Source organism: Protopterus annectens, chromosome 10.part0, assembly GCF_019279795.1.
Source record: "Protopterus annectens isolate FY-2018-M chromosome 10.part0, PAN1.0, whole genome shotgun sequence".
In the NCBI taxonomy this organism is placed as follows: Eukaryota; Metazoa; Chordata; order Ceratodontiformes; family Protopteridae; genus Protopterus; species Protopterus annectens.
Window position 1 is genome coordinate 29,399,673 of NC_056744.1, and position 14,269 is coordinate 29,413,941.

Here is a 14,269-nt window from a genome sequence, read left to right on the forward strand (position 1 = left end):
TTGGTAGCTGCAAAAAGGTGTACCCCACACAAGTCGTAGCAGAGCATCTGTCATATGTAAAAATGCAAACTAGTATGAAGCATTTGTTAGTACATAATGTCATCTAGGCAAGCTAACACAGTCATAAAATCCAGTGTGACTAAGAATAATCATCTAATTCTGTAATGTCTAGAAATGGGCCATTTTGTTTGACACTTTTGTAACTGCCAAATGAATAAGTAAAAGCAATGAAGTGAAGTACTATCATTATTAATAAATGGGATTATAACTCATTAAAAATGTATTTTATTCCAACTAGTAAACTTATTCTCAGATTTTCTCATTATTTTACGCTGTGTCTTTTATAAACAAGTCAAGGTGATTGAAGAGTCCAAGAAGAACCAGATCACATACTTTAAAAATATGCATATATTTGGCTATGAGAACTGGCTTTAACATGAAGTGGTATGTGATCATTAGTATATTTACAAATCCTGACTAGCAAATAGCTGTAAGCAGGTACAGTAATGCATCCTAAAACCAAATGTACTTCATCCAAAATTGGGGAGTTAGAGAAATTTTCTTTCAGCTAAAAAATAAATTTGTGACTAGGGGCTGAAAGTGTGAAGTGTCTTCAGAGGTCAGAGTAAGCTAATTTAAAACTGCATTTAGTCTGGAACTAAACGTAGAATGTACAAGGGTCTGGGGTTCAGAACAGGATCTGAAGCATATTACCTGATTTGGCAGACTCTAACCAGATGTGATCAGAAGTTGGGCACAGATAAACTATCAACACATGAACATCAGGAGAGTTTATACATATTTAACTACATGATGTAGCTGGGAAACATACTTTCTGTGCCAGGTATTTAGTAAACATGAGGCTAAGAAATGCATAGAGATTTGTGAAATGGCGGCAACCTTGAAGTGATGAGAAGCATGCAGCCACAGTACAAATAAAATCCACATTAGTATAAAAAATAAATCTTGCATACTATTAGTTTAATATTCTGTTTCTTTACTCACTTTGGAACATGTTTCTAACATGATTGCTGTCTGTGTGTATATTCTATTGCTATTTTAATACTTAAATGTTATAGCACAACGGGAAATCAGTGTGATTTGAAACTTGCAGTGATCATTTCTTCTCGTGCTTGGGTCGCTTGCAAGTTTGCACTTCTAAATGACACCTGCCATTAATGTGTTAAACACATCACCAAGGTCTTTTGCAAGTAGATGCAAACCATGGTGAGAGTATAGACCAGAATCGCCTAGTCATGGGCCTGTTTTCACTAAATAATGACAGGCATTTAAGTTTCAGTATATATATCCTTCAGAAGATGCACTATAATACAAGACTTTTTATGCTAGCAACTTTGAGTTTGACAGCAATATTTAAAATTTGCTCCTATTTTTGGGGCTTTGTCTCCCCATTATTCTTGACTTTATCCACACTTTGTGCTAAGAGGTTGAGAGTTATGCTTGTGTGAGTGAATGCAAGTATAAAACCAGAGGAGACGGTATATGTATGTGTGTGAAAGTGGAAGAGACTGTGTATGAGAGAGAGAGAGAGAATGGGCTCTCTGTAAAATTGTTGTGTTTTACTGACTTATTTATTTTTAAGGGCTATATTATTTTTTATATAAAATGTTTCCTCCAACACCATTAACATATACTACAGAAACTTTGAAATATTAGGCAGAGGAACTGTTTTAAATAAAAAAAAAAAAATAATATAGTACTTAAAAAGTAAGTAAAACACAACAATTTTACAGAGGGCCCATTCTCTAAGCACAATAATGACTGCAGCGTCAGGCCTCTGTGCAGGTGTTAAGTACACCTTAACACACACGCTGTTGGGCATTATTGCTTATGTAAATTCAAGATCTGTTTAGTCGAATAGGCTTGTGCAGCCATATGTCATAAAAAGCATTTTTTGAGATATACATTAGCTTGTGAAATAGGGTTCTTCTATTTGGTCACTCCACAGTTCCTTTGTTTCTTGCAATGATTTGATCTCTCTCCCAGCCGTACAGTTTGGCCATTGACTGACAGTGGCATCAGGAATCATATTCCACACAGGTTTTTCCTGCGGTTTTTAGTATTCAATCCTTATCCTATCTTATTGTAATAGGAAACAAAGTGAAAGTCAACTAAGTGTATTCTCCTCCATAACTGAAACCACTAGTAGATGATGCTTCTTTCTCCATTGAGGATATTCTGCATTTATTCTACATTCTCTTGATTTTGCACTTTGTAAGTTGGGGGTATTTTTCTGCACTACATGTCTGTCTGATAAAAAATGCAAGTTTTTTTGAGAATTACAAGTTTTGTCTCTGTTTTTTTTACAAGAGTAGTCTTTCATGAGGCAGTTGTCTAGAATCTTATGTGCTTTGGAAACCTCTGAAGTCTCTAGACTTTTGGTGTGCGTGATTGGAAAAGATGTACTGGGTTGACATTGTTTTCATTTGCATTTATGTGGATGCACTGACACAGCAAGGACTTTTTTTAGTCGCTTTCTAGGAAAAACAAAGTCCAGAATATAAACAGAATAGAGAAATACTGTAATAATAGCAGCAATACAGGGAGGCAAGAATAATGCAAAACGGACTGTAGAAAAATTATGTAGGCTGTCAGTAATTATAAGGATCATTGCTGCAGGAAATATTTATGCAACTGGGATAAACCCAAGAAGGATGCATGTTTTCCAGCCAGTTATTTATTTTTAGCCGTTGAACAACCTTAGGGGGGTATATGGGTATTAGGAGACAGACTGACTGTAAGAGAAAGCTCTACGCACCCCAGTTCTATCCCACCTGAAATGAACAGTGGCAGTGTGTTGCTTCTTGTCAGATTCCTCGAGTATTTTCACTTTAAATGTCTTTATGAAAGTAGCGTGATGTGAATCACTTAACAACGAAGCATCATGTACGAAATGTAGAGACTTGCAGTCTCTAGCCTCCTCCTATGTGGAAAGTATTTATGAAGTTGCTTTTTGTGGACATCCATTTGCGCATTCGTTAAACATTAGAGTCTGAATGCCCATTCTAGCTGGAGAACAGGCTTTGCTGTGGCCGTCCTTCAGAGCATGCTTTAGAACCACCTACCTTTCTTTTCAGAGATGAGAATACACTGTTTAGTACTTTACCAAACATTTCTGGAGCACTGACAATGGTAAACATAATACAGCTTTGTGAAGGAACTTATGGCACTAGAATATTTGACAGGATCATTTTTTTACGAGTTATCAATATCACATAAGGAGCCATTATTAAAGTAGGCAGTCCTCAAGCAGTGGCTTGCTGAGGCAAAGCCCTACACCAATGTGCACACTGCAGATCCCTCCTCCAAGAGATGTGGCCTGTATGCATCCTGCTTTGTCCCATTCCCCAGGATGGGCCCACCCATTCTCTCTTGCTCTCTTCACCAAATGATTAAGCTGCTAATCAAACTTAGATCACCTAGACCTTATTCAGGGCTTTATTTATTTAATATTTGCTAACTAGCAAAGTCGGACTTGGAACAAAGTCAATTTTCAGTGGAGGCCCAGGGAGAAACTCTCCAGATGCATATCTTTGTAACGTGGGAGGAAACTGCAGCACCCGGAGGAAACCCACACGAACGCAGGTAGGACATGCAGACTCCACACAGAAGGCACTCTAGCTGAGAATTGAACCAGAGAAACTGTTGCTGTTCAAGGGCTTTATCCTTATGTCATTGATGCTGACAATTATTCTGTATTCTTTAATACCAGATGTCATGTCATGTGCGCGCACTACATTATGCTTGATTTTTTTTATATTTAAAATGACTTTCTGTGCTGCATATGCCGAGTTTAAGCATATGAACTTGATTTTTGTACTCTATTGTTGTCTTCAGTTTCTGAATTTTCTCTGTGTGTGTCTGTCTGTGTGTGTCTGTCTGTGTGTGTCTGTCTGTGTGTGTCTGTCTGTGTGTGTCTGTCTGTGTGTGTCTGTCTGTGTGTGTCTGTCTTGTGTGTGTGTATATATAAAATAGTTTACATTGTTTTTCAAGAAGGTGGATGAAAATGGACCATTGTGGGGGCTTAGTCCACCTAATTAAGTAAATAAAATTGCACCTTCTGCAAACTTCCAGCTGGCATGTACATCTTTGATAACACACACTTAAGTGAGAGAGAGAGCAGTCTAAAATTCATTAAATCCTTTTTATTGAATGTAATCTCATTCCAAACTGCTGGCTTTAGAGACCCATCCTTTAATTGTTAAAGTAAAGTCATGGAGTTTCTGCATTCTCTAATGCTGTGGGACTTTAAAGGTAGTGTACAGCTTGATTAACAGCTCTAAAACTTAATGAAGCAGAACAGAGGGAATGGGAAGGAATGCCATCTTTGCAGGAAAAACAATGATTATGTAGTTTCACCGACTGGTTTAGTAGGATTGTTTCAGAGGGGTTCATTTTGTTTGGTTTTGCAGTTATTAGAGGACCGCCAGTGAAAAGTCTGTGCAGAATGTAAGTGCATAGGTTTAAGGTTTGTATTGACCCAGCAACTAGAATCAGTTGTTGTGTCTTTCGGCTTTTCCCGGTTATGGGTCGCCACAGCGGAACTTCGGTCTGCTAATGATTGGCAGTAGATTTTTACGTGCCGAGTTACCAGCTCTGAAGCACAACCTTCAACGAAGGTACGCCCATTCACGCATGTCTCCACACCGAAGATGCTCTAGCTGAGAATAGAACAGGACAACGTCTTAACTGTGAGGTGACAATGCTACTGCAGCACCACCACCGCAGTCACCAACTAGAATCAGTGATGTACCTAATTACTGTTTTCTCAAGTAGTAAATATCTTTGTGCCCACCTTTGTTGTATGGAGATTGCCAGCATCATGTAACAGTTGTTGAAGTAAATACTAGAAATAAATATTGTGAGATGTCCCAGAAGGTCAAAATGGTGCCCATAGAAACTTGAGAAATAGGTACATATAGAAAAAAGCTTGAGCCAGTGCCCAAATTTTGTTTGATTTTCATGCAGATCTCTTGAAGTCTTATTACAGAGATCAAAAAGTAACTTGTAATGAGAAAAAAGTTGACATTTGCGTAATGTCTTTAACACACCAAAGTTAAGCTCTTGTTAGATGGCATCAGGGAATAGTACTTAATGTGCTTTTTTAACAAAAACAAGCTAAGTAAATAGTTATTTTAGTGTCTGCTTGAACCATACACCCTTGGGAACACAGGTTGAACTTGGCTAAGCTTGTAAGGTCTCTGAGACCATTAGCCTAGTAACCTCCTATGATCCTATAAGTAGCAAAGAGAATAAAAGTAGCACCAAAGTCTGAACAGTTGATAAAATGTAGAATGTCAGGATGCGAAGTAAGTATAGTACTACCTGTTTTGTCAAAACATTGAGCCTGGAGAACCCAGTGAGGAATCAACCAACACTTTTTTATTTATTTATTTATTTATTTTTTGGGGGGGGGGGGCTCAGGCTCCCTGCACCTCTAGTATAACTAACTCTTTGGTTTCAAGGCCATATGGTAAGTTTTGTCAGTATCCTATAGTTGCCTGCTTCATTTCCAAGGGCTTGATCAAAGTGACATCAGTTGAATGGGCAGCAATGGAAGAAATGTATGCCAAGTTAAACACAAATATGTAGTAAAGAAAATGGCATCAGTGTCTTCGTTTTTCAGCTTACCTGGTATTCAAGGTAGTGTCCTGTTAGTACTGACAAATAATGAAAAGACAGAGGAGGCTGATGGCAAACTCGTAACATTTGTGTACAAAAAAAGGTAACTAGAAAAATCACACCTGCATAACTGTAACATCCCAAAGATTAGGGTGATAGATACAGGTTAGTATTAATCTAAATGTTTCACATAACAGGCTCTCTGATATTCTTAAGACGTGCTGGACTTCATACATAGTGTATATTTTGTAGATCATGTCTGTAGTTTTGTTTACCTTCCTGTAGACACATTAGCTTAGGTGTTGTATGTGATTCCGTCATGTTTGCATTGTGCTTGTGTAACATAATAATTCTGCATTTTGTCCTTTACAGTGATGCTTAACTACAGTGTTGCACTGTACACCAACAGACATTTCTCTAGTTTAATGTAAAATGACAAGTGGGTTGTACACTGCATGCTTGCAAGCATATATGCAAGTGTATCAGAAGGTATAAATGGCCTATGAGTTCATCAACACCATCACCCTGATGCAGTAGAGATGCAGCATTAAAATAAAATCATCATCAATTTAAACTTTGCTCTGTTACTCTCAGCTTGCAAAGTATAATTATTAAAATCCAGATGATATGGTCATACCATACATGTGGGCTGAGAATAAGGATTATGCTGATGTTCAGAGCCCTGTTTTTTTGTAAGTGTGTGTTAAGAGTAAAATCATAAATACGTAGTATTGTACTTGGAGCAAGAAGCTTAGCTTTACAGTGATTTTGATGGCTGGCTTATTTTAACCTTTTCTAATTTCTGATTTTTAGGGTTGAGCAAATGAACCGTGAAAGGCTTAGGCAGAAGAAAATAGCCTCTGGCATAAAACAAAGCCGCAGAGTAGAGCTGGATTAAAGAAATCCATGTGACAGTGGAAGAAAAAGTAAACTTTCATGTGGAATACTGTCTTAGTCATACTTTATTTGGAGGCAAAACATCGTGTTATCAGAGTGGACCAATAAATTATTCTTATGAAAAAAAGTATTGATTTGTGATGTTCCTGAGAAAATATGTTGATGGTGTCTTTGATCAAATAAGAGGTCAGGCTAGTACTAGGTGCAGATGACGTGAAGTGCTGAAGGTTTATAATGTTCTTTTTTTTGTAGCTGACAAAAGGCAAACTATAGTGTTGTGCCGCCTTGCCTTGGAAGGCATATCAGAAATGTGACTGTATGTACAAGCAGTAGTAGTATTGTTCACATGAACAAAAGCTACATTCAAAAAAAATTGCCAGAAAGAAACATTGAAGCTGGACCAGCTACTAAGCTGTAACAGACTAGTTGTGGAGGCAGAAGTGGTGCACTTGTGAGTACAGGGCTAAAACAGAAATCCTGTAGCATCTCATTAAGAAAATGATGTCCTTCAAGGATGCATCTGCAGTCCTAACATATGGGTTGTCCTGCCTCAGGCAGCCCCTCGGTCGGCCGGATTCCAAAGTCTGGGTCTGGCCCCGGCTGATGTCGCACTTCACCCGACGTCATAGCTGCTGTCAATTGGGTATAAAGGCATCAGCCGACGCCATTTTCCTCAGTCTTTCTTGCGCGGTGCCCGAAGCAGAAGCTGTTCGCAAGTGCCGGTCGGTCAGATCCAGAGATTTCTACTACCGAAGACTTCTAAAAAGCTAAGTACCCCGTTGGGGACTCTTTCTTGCCTCAGCCGATGTCAGAAAAAGTAAATAATTGTTTAACTTGTGGGAAACAAATACCTCATAAGGATTTCCACTCTTACTGCCTTCCTTGCTTAGACCCAGACCACGACGTAGCAGCTTGTCTAGCCTGTTCTTCCTTCAACCGACGGACACTTAGACGTCGGTCGGAGTTTGCGGAGGAGTTTTTTGGTCTCGCTTTTGCTTACAAAATGCCGTCGGACACTCCGACTTCACAATTAGCTAAAAAGCATAAGGAAAAGGACCGACACTCGCGGTCCGCGGTTTCGGCCGAAACCACGGTTAAGCCAACCGCAAGTGTCTCTGTTTCGGCTGAAACAGAGTCCTCGGTTCTTCCTTCGGCCGAAAGCATACCTCCGTCAGCCGAGGCCTCGCACAGCATGGCTGAATCTGCTACTGAAATTTCTCCTGCTGTAGCAGGCACCCAGGATTTATCAGATACTATTCCTTTAGACATATCTACTCCTGCACGTGGAGCTGCTAGGCCCCCTGCATCCATGTCTATCAAGGCTTTTTCTAGGGCTAAAGCAGCTAAATCTTCTAAGGCCTTGCCTGCTAAAACCCCCTCACACAGGCCTAGCTCTAGTTCCCAAATGCTCAGCCTGGCAGAGGATCTCATTTCTTTGATCAGGGGATCCCAACCTCACCCTGACAGGGCCTCTCATCCCCCTCCCGAGAAGAGGCCTAGAGCAGAGCCCCCTGAGCCAGTTTCTACAGATTATTCCTCTGATGATTCAGAAAACTCAAATCCTCCAGAAGGCCCTTATTCTCCATATGAGGACTCTGACGCAGAAGACTCCATTCCTTCTGCCTCTCCTCCTGAGGAATTTTCTTTTGGGGAAACCTTGCATGCTATGACAGAGTAATTTCAATGGCAGGGCCAGGATTTTTCAGATTCTAGGAAAAGGCTAAGGACCTTTTTACATTTGCCACAGCATAGGCCTTTAGCCATTCCTCCAGTACTAACAGTTGTGGATGATGCATTTAATGATGCTTGTACTGCCCCTGACTCTCTTCCCCCGGCCCCTGCTAAGCCCGACAGATACTACAGGGTCCCGGACACACATTATCACTTGTATAAGGCTCCTATTGCAGATCCTGAAACTATTTCACAGGGCCCCAAAGCTGTAGCAACTGCCTCTGCCAAAAAACCCCTCCCCTCTGAAAGAGAATCTAGAGCATTAGAGAGATGGGGTAAAAAAGTTTATACTTCTGCTACTCTTTCGGCTAGGGCCTTAAACTGTCAATTCCACATGATTCAGTATCAGGAATTTTTGTTAGATCAGCTAAATAAAAAACTATCCTCTCCTGAACCTATAGACCGTAAGTCCCTTAAGGATTTGGTACATAACACTCAGCAGGTCAGTAATCATTCCTTAAAATGTGGCTATGATGCACTGGAGGCTTCCTTTAGATCAGCTATGACTGGTACAGTGATTAGAAGGCATGCATGGTTAAAAGAGCAATCCTTACCAGACCATGTAAAGTCAAAGCTCCTAGATGCTCCCATGGAGAAACACAGTTTGTTTGGCTCCCCTGCACAGCAAGTGTTAAAGAAGGTGGAAGAAAAAGCAAAATCTGTCCAAACAGTCAAGGATTTCTTACAGGTCCAGCCTCCGAGGTTTAGTAGAAATTGGCCTTCGAAGAATTGGTCCTTTCCAGACGCCACCAGAGCACAGAGAGGCAGAAATAGGCGCCCAAGAGGTAGAGGTCAATCCAGAGGTGCCTACAGGGGACGTCAGTGGCAGCCTAACAACCAGAGAAGTACTGCCACAGATCCAGCTACTACCACTTCCACAGGACAGTCACAGTGACTTGGCTCTGTTACCGCCTACCAGGGAACAACTGGAAGCACCCTTAGGCGGAAAGCTAGCCTTATTTTCAGTAAACTGGCATTACATTACAGGAGACAAATGGATTTTACAGACAATAGACAAAGGTTACAGGTTTCACTTCCATACTCTACCAAGGAAGAGAGGAATGCCAAACCTACCACCAAACCAAAAAACAAACGCTCTAGGACAAATCAACCACTTACTAAGGATGAGAGCTATAGAAAAGGTACCGTCTATCAAACAAGGACAAGGATTTTATTCCAGACTTTTCCTGGTGCCAAGAAAAGAAAACTAATGGAGACCTATTCTCGACCTGTCCGCTCTGAACACATATCTCATTGTTCCAAAATTCAAAATGCTGACCCTACAGCAACTTCTTCCCATGCTGGGCAAGGAGTCTTGGCTGGTGACTCTAGATCTCAAGGAGGCATACCTGCACGTCCCTATACGACCAGTTTGCAGAAGATACCTCAGATTTCTTGCAGGATCAGAGCATTATCAATTCTCAGCATTGCCCTTTGGCTTATCTACTGTGCCCAGAGTATTCACGAAATGCCTGGCATCAGTAATTGCTCATTGCAGGCTTCAGGGAATTCAAATTTATCCATACCTGGACGACTGCCTGATACAAGCGGACAACAAGATCAAATTAACAAAAGATTTGGAAAAGGTTATTCACCTATTGCAAGCCCTGGGATACACAGTCAACATAAAAAAGTCAAGGCTGATACCATCCCAAAGGATAACATTCTTGGGTGCAGAACTGGACACATCAAATCAAATGGCATTTCTCACAGCAGAAAAGCAAAAGCAACTACCACTCTATTTCATGGCATTAACAACACAGAACCAACTTACAGCAAGGAAAGTCCTGCAAGCCCTGGGTTACATGGCATCCTGCATAATATTGATTCCACATGCCAGACTACATATGAGGAAGTTGCAATGGTACCTAAGGAATTTATGGTCTCAGCACAAGCACAGCCTAGAAACCCAAATTCCAATAATTCCATGCCTGAAGCAAGAATTCCTGTGGTGGGCTCAGGCCTGTCAGTTGAACAAATGACTGCCTTTCCACAGCCCTCACCCAAGCCAGACTATCACCACGGACGCCTCAGACCTCGGTTGGGGGGGTGCACATGGTAGACAAGTGTATACAAGGCCTATGGACACAAGACCAGCTGAACCTACACATAAATCAAAAAGAGATGCTGGCAGTGAAGCAGGCAAGTCAGACATTCAGACAGTTTCTTCAACAAGGCCATTTGCTGATAAGGACGGACAACACCACAGTTATGTGGTATATCAATAAGCAGGGAGGCACACATTCATATCCTCTATGCCGGATGGCAATGGACCTGTGGAATGTGGCCCTGAACCTCAACATTCAGCTCCAGGCCATATTTGTGCCAGGAAAAGAAAATATACTAGCAGACACCTTAAGCAGAACTACCATGGATGCCCACGAATGGATGCTGCATCCAGACATCTTCAAATCCATTACAAAGAAATGGGGCCTACCAGAAATAGACCTGTTCGCATCCCCACACAACCACCAATTGAGAAAATTCTGCACAAGGACATACCACCCACTTGCTTGGAAGGTGGACTCCCTATCCTTCAGTTGGGAAAACCTAACAGCATATTTATTCCCACCTCTTCCTTTGATGCACAAAGTGCTACTGAAGATCAAAGAAGATCACCCAAGGATTATCCTGATAGCTCCAGACTGGCCGAGGCAGCATTGGTACCCGCTACTGAGGAGTATGTCTCGGGCACACGCATGGCCTCTACCTCTAGTTCCTTTACTGCTAACGCAGAACAACTTCAAGATCCTACATCCAAACTTGAAAACTCTGCAGCTAGCTGCTTGGAATCTTACATAAAACAAAATAACCCAGATTTTCTCAGAGGGTTAAAGACATTATCCTGGAGGCTCGCAGGCCCTCCACAAGGAAAACTTATTCAGCAAAATGGAAAAGATACCTCATTTGGAGTGCAGCAAAAGGAGAAAATGTATCATTGGCAAACATAGCTAACATCCTGGAATATTTAGCAGAACTTTTCCACAATGGCCTGTCTTACTCCTCCATTAAGATTCATGCATCAGCAATTTCAGCAGAATACAACATGGATCCTCCAGTCTTCTCTCATCCTCTACTCAGGCAGTTTCTAAGAGGAATTAAAAATGTAAAGCCTCCAAGATAGCCACCTTTGCCTACATGGGACCTGAACTTTGTGCTAGAAAAGTTAACACTTCCCCCTTTTGAACCAGCAGCAACAGCAGAATTACAGTTCTTATCTTGGAAAACTGCTTTCCTGCTTGCAATCACTTCAGCAAGAAGGGTTTCTGAATTACAGGCATTAATGGCAGTACAGCCCTTCCTTATCTTCCATCAGGATAGAGTGTCCTTGAGAACAAACCCTACTTTTATGCCAAAGGTGGTCTCCAGGGTATCATTGAACCAAGCAATCCACCTACCAACATTCTTCCCCAACCCACAGAACAGGGGGGAAAGACTACTGCATACCTTGGATGTGCACAGGCAATTGCGCTACTTACCTGGACAGAACCAAGAACAATAGAAAAACTGACCAGCTTCTGGTAGCATATGCAACAGGAATGGAAGGAAAAGCAATTTCAAAACAGACAATCTCAAAATGGATAGGAAATTGCATTAGATTTTGTTACTCTTTTCATGGAAAGACAACTCCAGAAAACATCAGACCTCACTCCACAAGGGCTACAGCCGCTACTACAGCTTTCTTACGAGGAGTGGCTACCAAAGACATTTTAGAGGCTGCTACTTGGAGCTCCGTGCATACATTTGCCAAGCATTATAATTTACCTTTATACTCCAGATCCCGAGCAGGTTTTGCCACTGCTGTTTTGCAAGGGATCTTAACTACACCATAATCTTCTTAGTGCCTCCTCCCCCAGTTTGGCTATGGTATTCTACCCATATGTTAGGACTGCAGATGCATCCTTGAAGGACATAGTACAGTTTTGTACCTACCATAAATGTAGATGTCCGAGAGGTATGCATCTGCAGTCAGGATTACCCACCCTCCTTCCCCTCTGTGGTACTCCTAGGGTATTTGCCCATCTTGTAGCTGGCTGGGGGAATCTATTATGGTGTATTTGTTTGTATATATGTATATACATGTTTATTTTTGTTTGCTCTCTACTGTTTGGAATCATTTGCATTTATCCAAATTTAGCCTTCCTAGAGGGCACCTGGCATCTGGGGCAAGAAACACTGAGGAAAATGGCGTCGGCTGATGCCTTTATACCCAATTGACAGCAGCTATGACGTCGGGTGAAGTGCGACATCAGCCGGGGCCAGACCCAGACTTTGGAATCCGGCCGACCGAGGGGCTGCCTGAGGCAGGACAACCCATATGTTAGGACTGCAGATGCATACCTCTCGGACATCTACATTTATGGTAGGTACAAAACTGTACTTTATCCAGTACAGCTGCTCTTTTAGGGTTTTGGATAGAGGTTGCTGAATTTCATGTTAGGCAAGTAAGTATAAAAAGAATGTTCTTGACCCTGCTACCTGCCACCACCTACAAGGTATGTGTCTGGTTCTGCAAAGTTTGACTAGCCACAGGGATGAAACCTCCATATTAGAAGGAAATGTTATACTTTATATGTAAATAATTGTCTGCAGTGTAGATACCAGCAGAATGTTGCCATTATAATGGCTGATCCAAGTATGTAGACAGCACATCACACATTGAGAATGAAATAATTTTGGGGATCACAACATTGTAGATGCAAAACCTAGGAAATGATGTACTTTATGTATGGCACTACAAACAGAGTTTCTCCAAAAATTTTGTAATAGGAGAACGACATACATTCTGACCTGAATTCTTTGTAGTGCCATGAAGATGTGAAACAATTTCCCCTAACATAGTAGTGTCTGCCCTTTTTTGGCTTTCAGCCTTCTTCCAATTATGTGAATACAAGCTGCAGTTGTATCACTCATTCCTTTGAAAAATCTTCTGTATTTTGTAATATGCTTAAAAGAAAATCATCTATTTAAGAGGGAAGTAATGGTAAATGGTCTACATGTAGTGTAGACAGAAGCACTGTACAGATAGTATACACAACATACAAAAGCAGCTCATGATTGCTTTTGTAGCATTCTGATTTTACTGCAGAAAGTTTCACTTGAATTTCAGCATCTCCCACTTTCTAGGGGGTATAAAATTTATCCTACATCGAAAAACGTTGCTGTCAATACTATGCAACCAGTTACTTCACATAATAAATCATCATACAGTTAATCACATTAACAAGTACTCTCTAATTGAAAGCATACTTTCACTTTGTACCTCTTCTCTACCCATCATTCTAAATGTGTGCAAGTAATGCAACAAGAAGGTTGAAGAAAACTACACATTACAACTAGGAAGACTTCATTCATTTAGATATTGCCATCTAGTTTATGAATCTAAGCTTCTGGAAAGCAGTATTAAACACAAAGTTTCCCTCAGTATTATTCAGCAGTTATCTAAGTTTACTTAGCGCTTTTCATTGATGTAGCCATGTACAAAATGTAAAAGCACTTGTTTGTGAACTGTGACATTCCGTGGTGTACAGTGCAACCAAACTCACCAAATTGTGTTTAATTTCTCTTAGATGTTCCTGCATTTGTTTTTAAACATCCTGTTTTCCCATGTATTGTTTTGGTTTGGGGCAACTACAAAAATCACATGTACAACATTTTTAATCGTACAAGAAAAATATAAACTAAAATTAATAATTTTCTTGTTTGTTATAACCCTGTCACATTTAAATACATGTCTACAACAGATATCTCTCATGCAAAGAAAAACCCTTCTAGTAAACTGAGATCCACTAACTATTACCTTAAAATATAGTAATTCAATCAAATTAGTTGCTTTCCTCCTTGAAAAAGTACATGATGGCAACGTCTTCCTTATAATATCAAATTGCACCAATTATTTAACAGTTTGTTTTTTTTTTACTTCAGAGGAACCTGCATAAGTTATCACAAAATGCATGATCTGCCTGCTGTCTGTAGAAATATTTCTTTACTCATAACT

General features: G+C 40.6%; 1 protein-coding gene across 1 annotated transcript in view; it reads left to right on the forward strand.

Moving 5' to 3' along the window:
* Positions 1-6,670, forward strand: part of MRPL58 (mitochondrial ribosomal protein L58) — a 240,575-nt gene extending 233,905 nt beyond the window's left edge. Inside the window, exon 6 of the mRNA XM_044084977.1 lies at positions 6,457-6,670. Coding sequence (XP_043940912.1) covers positions 6,457-6,541 — 85 coding nt within the window. The 3' untranslated portion in view covers positions 6,542-6,670. The remainder of the gene's footprint in view (positions 1-6,456) is intronic.
* Positions 6,671-14,269: the final 7,599 nt, after the last annotated feature.